Here is a 12,285-nt window from a genome sequence, read left to right as displayed (position 1 = left end):
ACGCACGGATAAACTGTGTAAGTAGAAAGTATTATACCAAGTTTATACAACGTGACCCCACCCTTTAAACTCAATAGGCAAAGAGTTGGAAGAATGCTTTGCTCCTGGTGTTCACACTACTGTATTTATTTTGTGTGTGCGCGCATGCCCCGGGAGAAAGACGGTACAGTACTCACTTGCATTGTCTTTTTTCAGATCTTAAATGTTTTTTACGCAACCCACGATGGGTCTAGTGCAGGCGTGAACATAAACTCGATATTCACCTTTCAACAAAAATATTTACGTGTACATTAGTCATAATTATCAGGAAAAAAACTCAAGTCCATTGCATCATGAGCAGACAGTACTGTAGTATCTGTTTCCTGTATTGGTGTGACGTCATAGAAAGGGGAGGAGCCAGGTTGGGGGAAGATTGGCTCCGGTAGTCAGTCTGAGTGTAGAGCGCATGGGCGTGAGTTGTGGCTAACAGCAACTCCTTTGAATGCGTGTGTTTACTGCCTTACTTGTTTATTAAATACCGACGAATTGTATCTGCGACTGCGTGCATCCTTCTCTCCGCTATTGAAGGGCATTACAGTACTGTATAGGGCCAATAGTGTCTCTACTGCCCTCTGGTGGGTGAAACAGGTTTAACCTGACCCGCAATAGAAAAACATTCAATCAGAAAAGAACACACGTGAAAAGTAGTTTCAGTTATACCAGAATCAAGTCGTAACACAAGATGAATAAAGTCCATCCATCCATCCATTTTCAGATCTGCTCATCCTCACAAGGGTTACGGACGGAAAAATTTTTATTTATCCATTCAATTTATGTAGCACGTATACATTAGGGTCAGAAGTGTGCCAGTCTTTCCCAGCCCCAAATGACTTTGAAATTAAGTGATTATTTATTCAAAAATGTTTATTGTGAACTTCATGTAACTACAATTCATCTATCAAATTTACCACGGAAAAATGAAGGCAAAACCAACAATTAGTGTAGATATTAATCATACATCACACATTATCTATATTTGTGAAACGATTTTTGGCTGATGATCAAGCCACAAAAAGAGAAATGCATAGCACATTTAGTGTATTGTTTTAATTTTATTCTTTTAGTAAAACAAATTTGAACTTTTCGTATTCTTGTATTTGTCACATCATTTCGGTGTTTTCATTGCAGCCTGAAAGTCAGTTTGAAGACCCCCACAGATCGCTTTATAACCAATTATATCAGGTAATATGAGGCAGAGTGGTGATCCTCATGCTCTGACTGGCGATAGGGTATGACACCATGGGCGTGGTAGCATGGCTCATGGTGATGCCCGGCGGAGGCTGCGTCATGGACACGGCCACCGGAGCCACAGACACGGCCACCGGCGCCATTGACACGGGAGGGCCAATCCCCTGGGCGATGGTTTGCGCCAGAGCGGCCGACAGCGGCGTGATTTCGGGGTTGAGGTGAGGGGGAGGCGCCGTCGGGGGGGCGGCGTTTGTCGGGGGCGCCGCGGGAGCACCGGTGGACGCCACCAGGTCTTGTTGGGTGACAGGTCGAGGCTGCAGCCCGGTGCTGCTCAGTGTGGTGTGAGTCTGGGCGATGCCGTGATTGTATGAGCTGACCGCACCCACGGGGGCTGCCAGAGTCTGCTCAGTGGGGGCAGGCGTCATCACTTTGGCCTGACTTCGGAATTGGGCATTCTGCTCCAGGAGAACTTCATTTGTGGCAATGAGGTTGGCAACCTGAGGAGAGGGGACAGAGATTAGAATCAGAAGCAGTTCGACTGAGTGCTGACAAATTTACTGAATTTAAATGGTGCTGTCGTTCTAACCTGTTTCTTCAACTCTTCCACTCTCTTCCTCAGCAGGTTGTTCTCCTCCTCCAACAACCTGTACTCCACAGGGCGCGTAGGCAAGGCCGCCTGGACTCCGAGCTCGTAGTGGCCACTGACGCTGCTATCTCCAAGTCGCAGGCCTTCCAACCGCCGCCTTTTGATCTGGAGGGCAGTCTGCTCCAATGAGCTGTCCAGACTTGTGGAATCGAAAAGCCCACTCTCGAGTAAGGGGTCGTACACCGACAAAGAGCTCCTGTCAAAACGCCTCTGTCCTGAGGGGCCTACTGCCAGACAGCCGCTCATTCCTCCCACACTAACGCCTCCGACTCCTGCGAGGCTTGGATCTCTGCAACCGCCCAAGCTCGGGCAGCCCATCCCAATTATATTATTTCCACTCACACCTCCCACAAGTCCTGGAATCCCCCCACTGGTTCCTCCTGCGGCTCCTCCACCACTGATGCTACTTCCTGCATTCACCATTCCACTTGCACCAGCTCCGATCACGCCACTTGCTCCAACCCTGGCAGCCTCATATTCATAGTCTTTTTGGACATGGCGAAATTTACACTTACTGCCTCTCTGGCATTCCCCTTTCAAAAAGTCTCTGCAGATTGGGACCTCCCCTCTGCTATGCGGCAGATCAGTGGGGGAGAGGCCAAGTCGCGCTGCAACTTTCCCTCTCAGTGCGAGTGGCAACTCTCCGCTTTTCTTATAATAGTCTTCATCCTCTTTAGATCCATGTACAAAGCGACAGTTGACACGCAGGCACTCTTTGTTCTGGTAATCGTGGCAGAAGATGAATTCATTCTTTTGCACCCCCAAGTCTGGTACCTCATTAAAGTCGGGATGCTTGAAGCGACAACGCTTCCCTCTCTTGCAGACATTGCGAATAAAATCCCTGCAAACCCCATCTGGTGTTAGTCCAGTTCCTTGCATCGCACCTCCCCCATTCCCACAACTACTGCCATTGCCTAATGCCCCTCCTCCTCCCATGCCACCAACAACCCCTCCTGAACCCCCTCTGCCCTCTGTAGTGCAAGCAGAGCCTGGTCCTCCCTCCTCGCTCAGATTGCCACCACTCCCACCACCACCTGACAGGTAGGAGCCGTCCCGATCAGGCATGGCGCTGGGCCCAGCTCAAGGAGAATACTGCACTCATGTGTATGAGGTCTGGAGTGCCTTGGTGACCCTTTACATGTACAGGGAAGTAAATAATTGACTGCTTTTTCCCTTGACTGGAGCCTCGTCCTGGTAAGACCTGCAAAACAAACAAAGGAACTCAACTTTAGACTTTTTTTTCCAAAAGTAAAAATACATCAGTTTACAGTGATAGTATAACTGTGCTTAGGGCGGCTCGGGGGGGTGAAAGGCCGGAAGTGCCCTTTTGCTAGCAAACGTCATGCTAGCAACATGCTTCAATAAGAGTGTCAAACCTGAAATGGCCTCACACCAACTTGAATATTAACAGTTGTTGCAGCTTCCAATGGCATTTAAACAGCGTGTAACGCTCAAATGGAGCGAAAGAAATAACACGCAATTATTTGTTTTTATAGCATCATTCCAACGGATCGCACCATTGTTTCCGCATTCTTGATTTCCTCAACATGAAATATTGATGCCGCCTCCATCTTAAAAATCATGTCCGTCCCTGTTACGCAAAAAATAAAATTTACATTTCGTTCTCTCCCGGTAGCAAACGCGAACCGAGCCGTGAACGTATAGCCAATTTAGGTACCAAATCGGAATTTATACAGTTATTATTTCCACCCTCCGTGGTTATACATTTTTAGTTTTACTGTCATAACCGACCGCCTCCATGGCAAACCAAACTACAGCGAGACCCGTGATAAGAATACGTTTGACGTTTTAAATTAAAATTGCATTAATTTCGTGTCATTGTTGAACAACCACCGTTGGTTCGTAAGCTTGTGCTTGCTAACCTTAGCTAGTCCAGGGTAGTTGTTCGTTCGCCAAGAACAAACGCTGCCTTACCTAATAGGTGCCGGCACAGTATCAAAGAAAGTGCTCCACCGCGTTAAGACACGCAACCGTGATACACACGAACCCTAAACGATACTTTTACTTTGTAATGAACACGTCGGGGTTTGAAGTCATTTGCGGCCTACGTGCTGTTTTTTTCCATAGAATCCGAGGAGCTTTTTTCAGGACGCTCTTCTTCTACGCTCTTCACAGACGCTCATGTTTGCCCCCCTGTGGCGCGGATGTTCAATTGCGTTAGAATAAGTTTTCTTGTGTGCGGAGCCTTTGACTAAAAAGCCTCTGGGGTGTCAGACGAAAACATACGGACACACACAGTTGTGAGAGGCAACTCGGAGTGCACTGTCGAAGTCACGTAGTTGTTCGTTTGTAAATTAAAAAAAAAAATCAAACGTTAGCGTCCAAACATGGTAGCACAAACCGCGCTCCTGCTCTTGTTGTCACTAGTGCTGCCTGCAGCCGCCGCACTGATCAGACAAAATTACTACGACATACTGGATGTGGAGCCAACAGCAAGTGAGGACCAGATAAAAAAAGCTTTCCGCAAACTTGCACTTATGCACCACCCTGATAAAAACACGGGCGCTGCTGCAGAGAAGACGTTCAGGGAGATTGTCGAAGGTATGTATTTTATCGTTGACAGGAGACCTGATATTTTACACCACCGTGGAATTCAAACATGATAGTACTGCATTGCTCTACCACAGCCGCTATCCTTTGTACTTTTTGTTGTAGCTTTCTGAATGTCAATAAATGTCATTTGGATTTTGTAACAACATTCACTTTATTGGGCATTCCATAAACTCTAAAAGAACCAAGTTGATGATCACAACACGGCATGTCATAGCAATTCTCAGCTACTACCAAAATATTCTCCCAAGTGGTCATGAATAATATATATATATATATACGGGGCCCTGCCGCAATTGATGACCCGTAAAACTGATTAATTGCCTACATTTATGATTAAAACCACAAATATGAGATCGTTGATGTACTGCACACTAAAATGTCTTGCCTTCATTATGTCCTTAAGCGTACTTGCTGCTTTGCAACAAGAAGAAGAGGAGGCTGTACGACATTTTGGGCCATGACGCCTTCCTGAAAAACGAGGCCTCTGTGGACTCGATGGAAGATGACAAGGAGAGTTTCTTCGTCAATTTTCAGGATCTCGATGGTTTGGATGAAATGCCCTTTCGTTGGAGCTTCACTCATGATGGCGAGGATGAGGAGGGACCACACGGCTATTACAGTTTTGACAGACCTGTTTGGGATGAAAATGATTACTTTTAGATGAGTATTTTATTTAAATGTTATTTCAGTGTGGTTATGAATATCCTGTATTTTATTTTCTATGATAATAAAGTCGGACTGAACTATTAAGTTAATGTTTTGTCAACTCTACTGCCTCCTTTATTGGATATCTTGTAAATTCAACCCTTCTATACAAGTCACTGATTGGGCAGTCATGCCCTCTTATCCCAGGTGGGTGTGTTAAAAGTCCGAGTTACTGACTAACACACCATTTACTCCTTTTTTCCCCCCACGGCCAGCACTTTAGATTTGGCACAGTTGTACTCCGTTTGTCATCAAGGCAGCGTGCACTTTGACCCAAAGGATATCCTGTGCCTTCTCAGCAGTTGCAGCTTGAGCGCATTGCAGCCCGGCTGACGGACGATTTTCAGAGCGTTAATGCACATGTTCCCCCTGAACAAATAAGGACTTTTTAGCATTCTTTGAAGCAGAAAACAAAGTGGACTGAAAATATTGCCTCAGAAGGTTGACGATGATGGTAAGTCTTCATGAAAATGTCCTTCCTGACAACATTGCGAGTCATGTGACAGCCATTTGTTGCATGTTACCATGGACTTCATGTGAGCTTTTGTGTACTGTTAAACTGAATTCGAAGTTGACCCACAACTTAATATTTGTTTTTACAGGAAGAGGTGAAAGAAGAGCCGCCTTGTCTGAGTGTCCATGGACATAGCGTTAAGGTTGCAGAGGTGTTGCAAGATGGGGACGGACTTACCTTTCTAATTGTGTCTCAAAAAGTAAGAAGAATTACATTCACTGTGCACCAGAAATGGTAGAATGTGAAGCAATGTTTTCCGACTGCTTCAAGACGTATTGAGGCACAAGCCTCAGTACTGTTATGGAGAAGGTCAGTATGTAAGTTAACACCGCTAACTAAATAAAAGTCCTGCTGACTTGGCACATTTTCATCTGATGATGCTCACATCTGGAGATAAAGACTTTTGTTTTCTTTGCACAAGAAATGGCCTGCACAAAACACCAAACAGTTCCAATTACTGGGTGGTTGTGAACCTGGAACAGGCCCACAGCCAAGTTGCAATGTTCAAACACACTTTTTAGATCGTCTCGAGGCAGGCACATATTTGACTTTTGAAGGATTCTCACAAGCACACCACCAAACAAAAATGGCAGAAAAAGCAGTGAACTGAAATAATGATGTTGTTTCAATGTATTCATGAATTTACTTGAAAACTGGACCTGGTTCGTTGAACACAATGCTGGAATAATCACAGAAATGGGAGAAAGACAAATCTTCCTTTTTTGGATGAATTATGTGATGGATCATTTGTAACTGCGCTTCTGATGGCTCCCTCATGGCACGGTGAGAGGGAATCCCTCGTCCAAGAAATATATGGGATTTGAACAACAAATATGGGGTGCCATATATTTCAAGGATGGCTTATTTTTTAAAGTGGAACAATTCTATTGAGTGGGATTCCGATTTGAGTCGATATGGCACATCTCAGTCATTTTACAAAACCCTCTGTAATGTAAATGTGTTCCTTCACAGAGATATTTTGCACACACACGCACACACACACACACACACGCGCCCAAAATGAAAGATGAATCTCAATCTCAATGGGGTTTTATAAGATTCAAGAATGGTACATTTTAATTCAAGCAGAATCATTCAGTTCGACTCAATGCACTTATTAAATCGAAACCCATTTTCCGCTTTTGCACCAGCTCTTGGACTGGATCTCACTAGAATGCAGGCGAATGCAGAAAATGTGATCAAATCTGGCTATTGGGTGTCATAACGCAACTCTCTTGTCTCTGCTGTTGGGGTTAGCTGTCTGGGACCGGGGAGTACCATGTGGACCGCACCTACGAGGACTTTGAGTGGCTGCAGCAGAACCTGTTCACTCAGGAGGATGTGCCCGGGATACAGGGAGTCATAGTCAGTGTTAATATTTCATGATTTCCAAATCCCCAAATAGAAGATTTCCAAATAGTATGTTTTTTAAATCAATGCAGCTGAATCATCCGGAAGTGTGTGTTTTTTTATTGTGCACCACTTCTAGAAACGAACGCCGGTTTGAGTAAAGGCGTTGTGTTTGTCGTGTATCACTGCCGTATAAAATATTGTCATATCCATGGACGGTATGAAATTAATCTAGACCATTCAACGTTGTCTTGGAAAACAATGAGTCATCATAAAGCTGTTTTCCTATTTTTCCCCCCACCAAGTTTCCTCCTCTTCCTGCAAAGGCTCAGATGAACGCAACAGCAAAGATCATCAGACAGCTTGGTGAGCAAATCTGGACAACAACAAAAACATCACGTCGGAGCCAAAAATCTCAACCCGTCCTATGAAAGCTGGTTCTCTTGAGTGGAGTTTTGAGAACAATACTTTGATCCAAGGGGCTTTTTTTTTAACCTGCAGGTTTCCTCGGTTTGGAAGAGTTTAAGCCATACTGTACCGCACTGGAGACCTTCCTCCACCAGGTGGCAGCACATAACCTACTCAGAAAAAACAAAGCTTTGGAGATCTTCCTCACCAGCTCTGAAGTGAGTATTAGTGTATCACAAACGACAATAAATGACCAACCGCAACTCTATGACCACTTGCACAATCCAGTCATCTTAAACGCAAGCAAAAATGTTGATTTGTATTAAAAAATACAATCACACCCAACGTTGTAAAGGTATATCACCGTAATAATGTCACATTGTCACTTAGGGATCCTGAATTACCAACTCGTCTGAGAAAAACTCCATAAAATATAGGGCAATCTTTCAAATGGACCCATTTTTTAATATAAGAATGTACTAGCAGTATGCTATATTTCCAAGGGTTTCCTAGGAAATTCTGTGTAATCCTTTTTCTATATGTGCAGCCGCCAGGTCGACAGAGAGCCAGAAAAAACATTTTCAATCGCTTGAGTCAAGCTGTGGAAGAGATGAGAAAAGAAGGCCACAAGGTCAAACTCTTTCAGAACTGACAGCATTGCAGCCATCCTACTGTGCTTGTTTTTTCAAACTGTGTCCTTGATTGCCTTTGCAGGATGTTGATGACTTCTTTCAAACCAAACGGGACATCAATCTCGCTTTAACCGGCTGTACCAAAAACGCAGCGGATGTGAGTGGCATTCCTCCTTGTTTGCCTGATACTGTACATCTAGACACATGACTTAATGCATTTTTTGATTTGTTTATGTTGATTACGGATGTGAGTGGCATTCCTCCTTGTTTGCCTGATAATGTACATTCTAGACACACGACTTAATGCATTTTTTGATTTCTCTATGTTGCTTCTTCTTTCTGCAGAAATTCCTGGATGTGGTGCTAACTGAGCAAAGTAAGATCATGTCACAAACATTTAAGTGCAGATAAAATGACAGAGAGCTGTCATTTCGACTAAAACTTCAGGGTTGAGGATATTCTAATCCGATTTAGGATTTTTTTTTAACATAGCATTGCCACCATGATTGTTGGATTTATTCCCACTGCTTTTGTCATGAGTAGCTGCATGGAGCTTACAAGGGCTGGCAATCATGGTGTTGAAACTAAATTTGGTGCATGCTTGACTTTTCCAGCACAATTTTCAACCAATCACACACAACCAAACTTACTTTTTTTGCAATCGTTTCCTAATTCACTTCAGTTTTCATGCTTGACACCCTCGTGTGTTTGTACAGAAATAGCAGTGGCCTGCGGGCACTTTGCAGCTGCCCTGCATCTGTGTGTTGAATCCGGGGATGATCCTGACAAAGCAGCTTTTTCTAAGTAAGACTCCACGGGTCTCAAGACTGTCACAAGGACATAAAGTGAAATTTTGCGTTCAAGTGTTTGCTTGGAAAAATAAGATGGACTGATTCTGCACTCTTTATTAATATAGGATTTGTGTAAAATTATCAGCCATCTTTGAGTCAATGAAGGTAATTTACCTTTCCAGATAAAAAAAACAAAATATATTATCATAATGTGTTCGTGGTTTTCATTATTTTGTTTTGTTACTTTGTTTTGCACATGCAGAAAAATATGACAAATGTTGCGGAGAATGATGTGAGCACCCTTGGCCTTGGCCTGGATCTCGAATCACGCTATCAGGAAGCAGAAAAAGTATGTCACGTCCTACGTTTAAATGATCAACCTCCTTTTGGTTTTAATAAGTCACACCGTTTTCAATTTCAGGAGATGCTTTTCAGGAGGACCTGTAAACTAGTGGAGTTGGAAACTGCCAGAAAGAATGCAGAGAAGGCCAAACCAGTCAAGAAGCCTCCTGTGAGTGTCTGCATCCATGTAGGACAATGATAGCTTTTGACCAGCAGGTGTCAGTAGAGTCTTGCTTGTACAAGCGTGGCAAACAAGCGAAAAAAGGGAGGCGGGTTTTTCTCTTTTTACATTTTTTATGGACTTCGAAGCTGTTGATAGGGAAGTTGCTGTTGACATATTAATAATTAGTAATTGTGACCCACTTTCCACGTTCATCAGTTGGAAGAGGTGAAGAAAGCAGCAGAGACCGAGTTCAGTCACGTTTGCGAAGTTGCAAAACAGGAGGTAAATTGCCTAATTTTGAGATTAGAATTTACATGAATTTTATTGTGAGTGATATGTTGTCTTGCAGATTGAGCAGTTCGAGGCTGATCGTGTAAAGATGTTGCAGCAGGCTCTGCTGAAGTGGTGTGAAAAACAGCTCCACACAGCCCGAGAACTCGCTGATCAGTACAACCAGCAGCTCAAGGCTTTTAGAGCGATGTGACCCCCTTGCCCACCATGTGAACTTCCTGTATGTTGGAACATAGTATTTCACTTACGGTAGTTGCATTTAAGTGCAAATGGCACTCAGTGAAAACAGAAATATAAGCACATGAGACCAATTCAATTCACATGTGACAATTATTCCCTGCCCACTAACTACACTACTTTGTTTGATGTTATGATGCCATCAAATAAAGTGTGACAAAATGAATCCCCTAAAGCCTTGGTGCGTTTCTCATTTAGATCATTAATCAGTGATAGAAACCTCAATTCCAATGAAGTTGGGACATTGTGCCCATCCATCCATCCATTTTCCGATCCGCCTTTATCCTCACAAGGGTCGCGGGGGTTGCTGGAGCCTATCCCAGCCATCTTCGGGCAGTAGGCGGGGGGACACCCTGAACCGGTTGCTAGCCAATCACAGGGCACACACCGACGAACAACCATCCGTGCTCACACTGACACCTAGGGACAATTTGGAGTGTTCAATCAGCCTGCCATGCATTTTTTTAGAATGTGGGAGGAAACCGGAGTACCTGGAGAAAACCCACGCAGGCCCGGGGAGAACATGCAGACTCCACACAGGGAGGCCGGAGCTGGAATTGAACCCGGTACCTCTGCACTGTGAGGTCGACGCGCTAACCACTTGCCCACCGGGCCGCCTATCAATAACATTCTGATTGTTATCTTGCCCATTTGCTTGACACGCCTCAGAACCTCTGCCTGCACCATCTCTTTCTGTTCTGGGTCTGTAATCTCTCCATTGGGTGAATTAAGTGGACTGGTTGGTCCATTTGTGGGAGCGAGTGAAAGGGAGATAGATGGCTCCTCTCATGAGACGAGAGGGTGGAGAGGAAGCTCTGCTCATATGACAGTGAAGCTGGAGAGAAAGGATTATCATCTCACTTTGTGTCCAGAGTGCCCCCCCCTCCCTCCGCCCTCCACTCACTACACGAACATTATAAAATATGTTTGCAATACTGACAGAATGAATCAGAGTGGTTCTGCTTAGCGATGGGCCTATTGATCAACAAATGTATTGTTAACATTGCAGGCAGGAGTGCAGAATAGATGGTTGATAAAAACAATTGCTCCAGTTTAAGCAAAATAAAGTGCAGTACTTGACTCGAACAAGCAGAGGTGCTGTTGATTCAGGTTTGTCCAAATACATGTAATTGACAATGGACAAGATGAAAGTAACAAGTCATTGAAATAGGGGTTCAAAAAGAGATTTTTAAAAAGAAGCAAAATGAGTTTTTCACTGACATTTAATCAAATGCCCACCCCTACTACCATTTCATAATTAATAACTTGCATCGACAAGGGAACTTTTGCATTGATCCTTTCGGGTATTCCGGCATATCCGCCCTACACGGGCAACGACACATTAAACGACATTCCCCTTGACTCAGCAAACTATCATTCCTTTATTGCTTTGTCTGGAAGGAAAACAACATGATTTAAGTCTCCCTTCAGTTTATTGGTCACTCAACAACAATTTTCCCCAGATTTAAATCTGCAGCGTTTTAATGATTCTGAATTTTTATAGGACAGCTTCTACAGAATTCGGAAAAATAAGGTGTTAGGTGTGTTGGATGTGATGAAAATGGTTGGACAGGAATCATTTGAGGTAATACTCTTACTCACTACTTTTTTAACACTGACTTTTATTACTTTGGACCTAATACAGGTACTAACAGTTACCCTGGAGTCCAGTAATTAGGCCTGTGGTGGTACATATTGTCTAAGTTGTAAAAAAGGGTCTGCAACCGTCACTCTTCTTTATTCTATCCCAATGAAAATTGACATTATTACAAAACTGGTCATTTTATGGTACAATTGGACGCTTTCAAGATACCGCCCACCATCAAGAAGGGTGGAGCTCGGGTTTGAACCCATGACCTCTGAACTGTGAGACGAATGTGCCAACCAGTCAGCAACTGCAAACGGCACAACTGTTGACCTCTCCCCACTGTTACTCATTTGTTCTTGTCATGCTGAGTGTTAGTCCAACCTGAACGAATCTATTAAATGTAAAGGTGACCAGATTTTATGCAAATCCTACTTGATTGAATCACCTTCATTTCACACACCTTAACTAATTGAATACCAATTGCATGTTGAATTCAAGGGTAAGATCTTTTTTTGAGAGTAGTAAAATAATGGAAGGATGGATGGATTTTTGGCTTGAAAGGTGGGTTAAAGGTGGTGCTCAGAGTTGTTAGTTTTAGGAGCGGACTAATCTCTGGCAGACAGCAGGGGCGACGGTGTGTGTCTGGGACCATGTAACTACTACGAGAAAGGTAATCTGTGCCGTGAGGCACAGATTTAAACCAGGTGAGGGCGGTGTCAGCGAGTCCAAATGACTCGCTTTCTTTCTGCTGCGAGGTGGCTGCACACAGCCATGCCCAGTGTAATAAGAGCGCCTCTCAACTAAGTGTGACCCTGAA

General features: G+C 43.9%; 3 protein-coding genes across 3 annotated transcripts; 2 read left to right on the top strand and 1 right to left on the bottom strand.

Annotated features, from left to right (window-relative positions):
- Nucleotides 1–1,207: 1,207 nt before the first annotated feature.
- zc3h10 (zinc finger CCCH-type containing 10) lies at nt 1,208–4,120 on the bottom strand. Its single transcript, XM_019881224.1, has 3 exons — nt 3,809–4,120; nt 1,814–3,074; nt 1,208–1,724 (listed from the first exon to the last, which is right to left on the bottom strand). Exons 2-3 carry the CDS (start codon nt 2,936–2,938, stop codon nt 1,218–1,220), a joined length of 1,632 nt encoding a protein of 543 aa, XP_019736783.1. The 5' UTR covers nt 2,939–3,074; nt 3,809–4,120; the 3' UTR covers nt 1,208–1,217.
- Nucleotides 4,110–5,197, top strand: LOC109522555 (dnaJ homolog subfamily B member 9). The gene is made up of 2 exons (XM_019881226.1): nt 4,110–4,435; nt 4,851–5,197. Exons 1-2 carry the CDS (start codon nt 4,222–4,224, stop codon nt 5,105–5,107), a joined length of 471 nt encoding a protein of 156 aa, XP_019736785.1. The 5' UTR covers nt 4,110–4,221; the 3' UTR covers nt 5,108–5,197.
- A 94-nt stretch (nt 5,198–5,291) lies between these two features.
- Nucleotides 5,292–10,055, top strand: LOC109522554 (sorting nexin-6). The gene is made up of 14 exons (XM_019881225.1): nt 5,292–5,606; nt 5,755–5,865; nt 6,924–7,031; nt 7,322–7,382; nt 7,518–7,642; nt 7,972–8,055; nt 8,139–8,213; nt 8,402–8,432; nt 8,773–8,860; nt 8,973–9,012; nt 9,110–9,196; nt 9,269–9,358; nt 9,569–9,634; nt 9,702–10,055. The coding sequence occupies exons 1-14, from the start codon at nt 5,601–5,603 to the stop codon at nt 9,834–9,836; spliced, it is 1,107 nt and encodes a 368-aa protein (XP_019736784.1). The 5' UTR covers nt 5,292–5,600; the 3' UTR covers nt 9,837–10,055.
- Nucleotides 10,056–12,285: the final 2,230 nt, after the last annotated feature.

The sequence above is a fragment of the Hippocampus comes genome, unplaced genomic scaffold (assembly GCF_001891065.2).
Source record: "Hippocampus comes isolate QL1 unplaced genomic scaffold, H_comes_QL1_v1.1 scaffold68, whole genome shotgun sequence".
Lineage (NCBI taxonomy): Eukaryota > Metazoa > Chordata > Actinopteri > Syngnathiformes > Syngnathidae > Hippocampus > Hippocampus comes.
Note: the sequence above shows the minus strand (reverse complement) of the source record. Positions and strands in the feature narration are given on the sequence as shown.